General features: G+C 38.7%; 1 protein-coding gene across 1 annotated transcript in view; it reads right to left on the reverse strand.

The window, feature by feature from the left end:
* Positions 1–882, reverse strand: part of LOC107702505 (receptor tyrosine-protein kinase erbB-4-like) — a 114,533-nt gene that overhangs the window by 46,935 nt on the left and 66,716 nt on the right. The window contains exon 6 of the mRNA XM_016504847.1: positions 226–291. Within this exon, the coding sequence (XP_016360333.1) occupies positions 226–291 (66 nt within the window). The remainder of the gene's footprint in view (positions 1–225; positions 292–882) is intronic.

An 882-nucleotide genomic window follows, 5' to 3' on the forward strand; every position in this document is an offset into this window, starting at 1 on the left:
AATTATATATTTAGCAAGAGTATAGATTTTGTTCAATTTGAATGCATTATGATGTCAGTAATTTATGATAGCATAAGTTGACATGCTACTATGAAATCAGTAATATTATAATACTGAAAAAGGGACAAAGGTCACATCACACTGAAAGCCTTAATAAAATGCAATTTGTCTGTATGTATGTGTTGTTGTGCAAGTTAAATGATAAAGCATGTGTTAAATACTCACAGCTTTGGCACTGATCCTCCTGGGGGCCCCAACAGCGGCCGTTACAGGAGCGATGACACCTTCTGCCTGTGGAATAACATCTTAACATCTTAACTTTAATCCTAAACAACAACATACTTCAATGCACCATGTGATTTGTCTCATACAATGTTCCCACTTAGTTTTCCCACTCAGTTTCTCCATTCAAAAGTTTGGGGTCAGTAAGATTTTTATTTTTAAAGAAATGAATATTAAAGGGGTCATATGATGCGATTTAAATTTTTCCTTTCTCTTTGGAGTGTTACAAGCTCTTGGTGCATAAAGAAGATCTGTAAAGTTGCAAAGACTAAAGTCTCAAATCCAAAGAGATATTCTTTATAAAAGTTAAGAGTCAGCCACGCCTACCTAAAACGGCTCGTTCTAACATGCCCCCACATATCTACGTCACGATGTGGGAAGATTTGCATAACGCCGCCCAAATGTTCACACAAAGAAAGAAGGCGTAACTTTTATTCTCGCTGTAGTATTGTTGCCGCCGCCGTCATGTTGTGAAGGCACTGTGATTCGTTGTGAAAGCGAAACTACTTTGTTTGGCCTTCCAAAAGAGGACGATATCCGCTTCGCCAGGCCTAGAGCCTAGAGCTGATCTGTGCTGGTTGCTGAGGAAATACAACAACT

The sequence above is a fragment of the Sinocyclocheilus anshuiensis genome, unplaced genomic scaffold, assembly GCF_001515605.1.
Source record: "Sinocyclocheilus anshuiensis isolate Anshui unplaced genomic scaffold, SAMN03320099.WGS_v1.1 scaffold218, whole genome shotgun sequence".
NCBI classification, from domain to species: Eukaryota; Metazoa; Chordata; class Actinopteri; order Cypriniformes; family Cyprinidae; genus Sinocyclocheilus; species Sinocyclocheilus anshuiensis.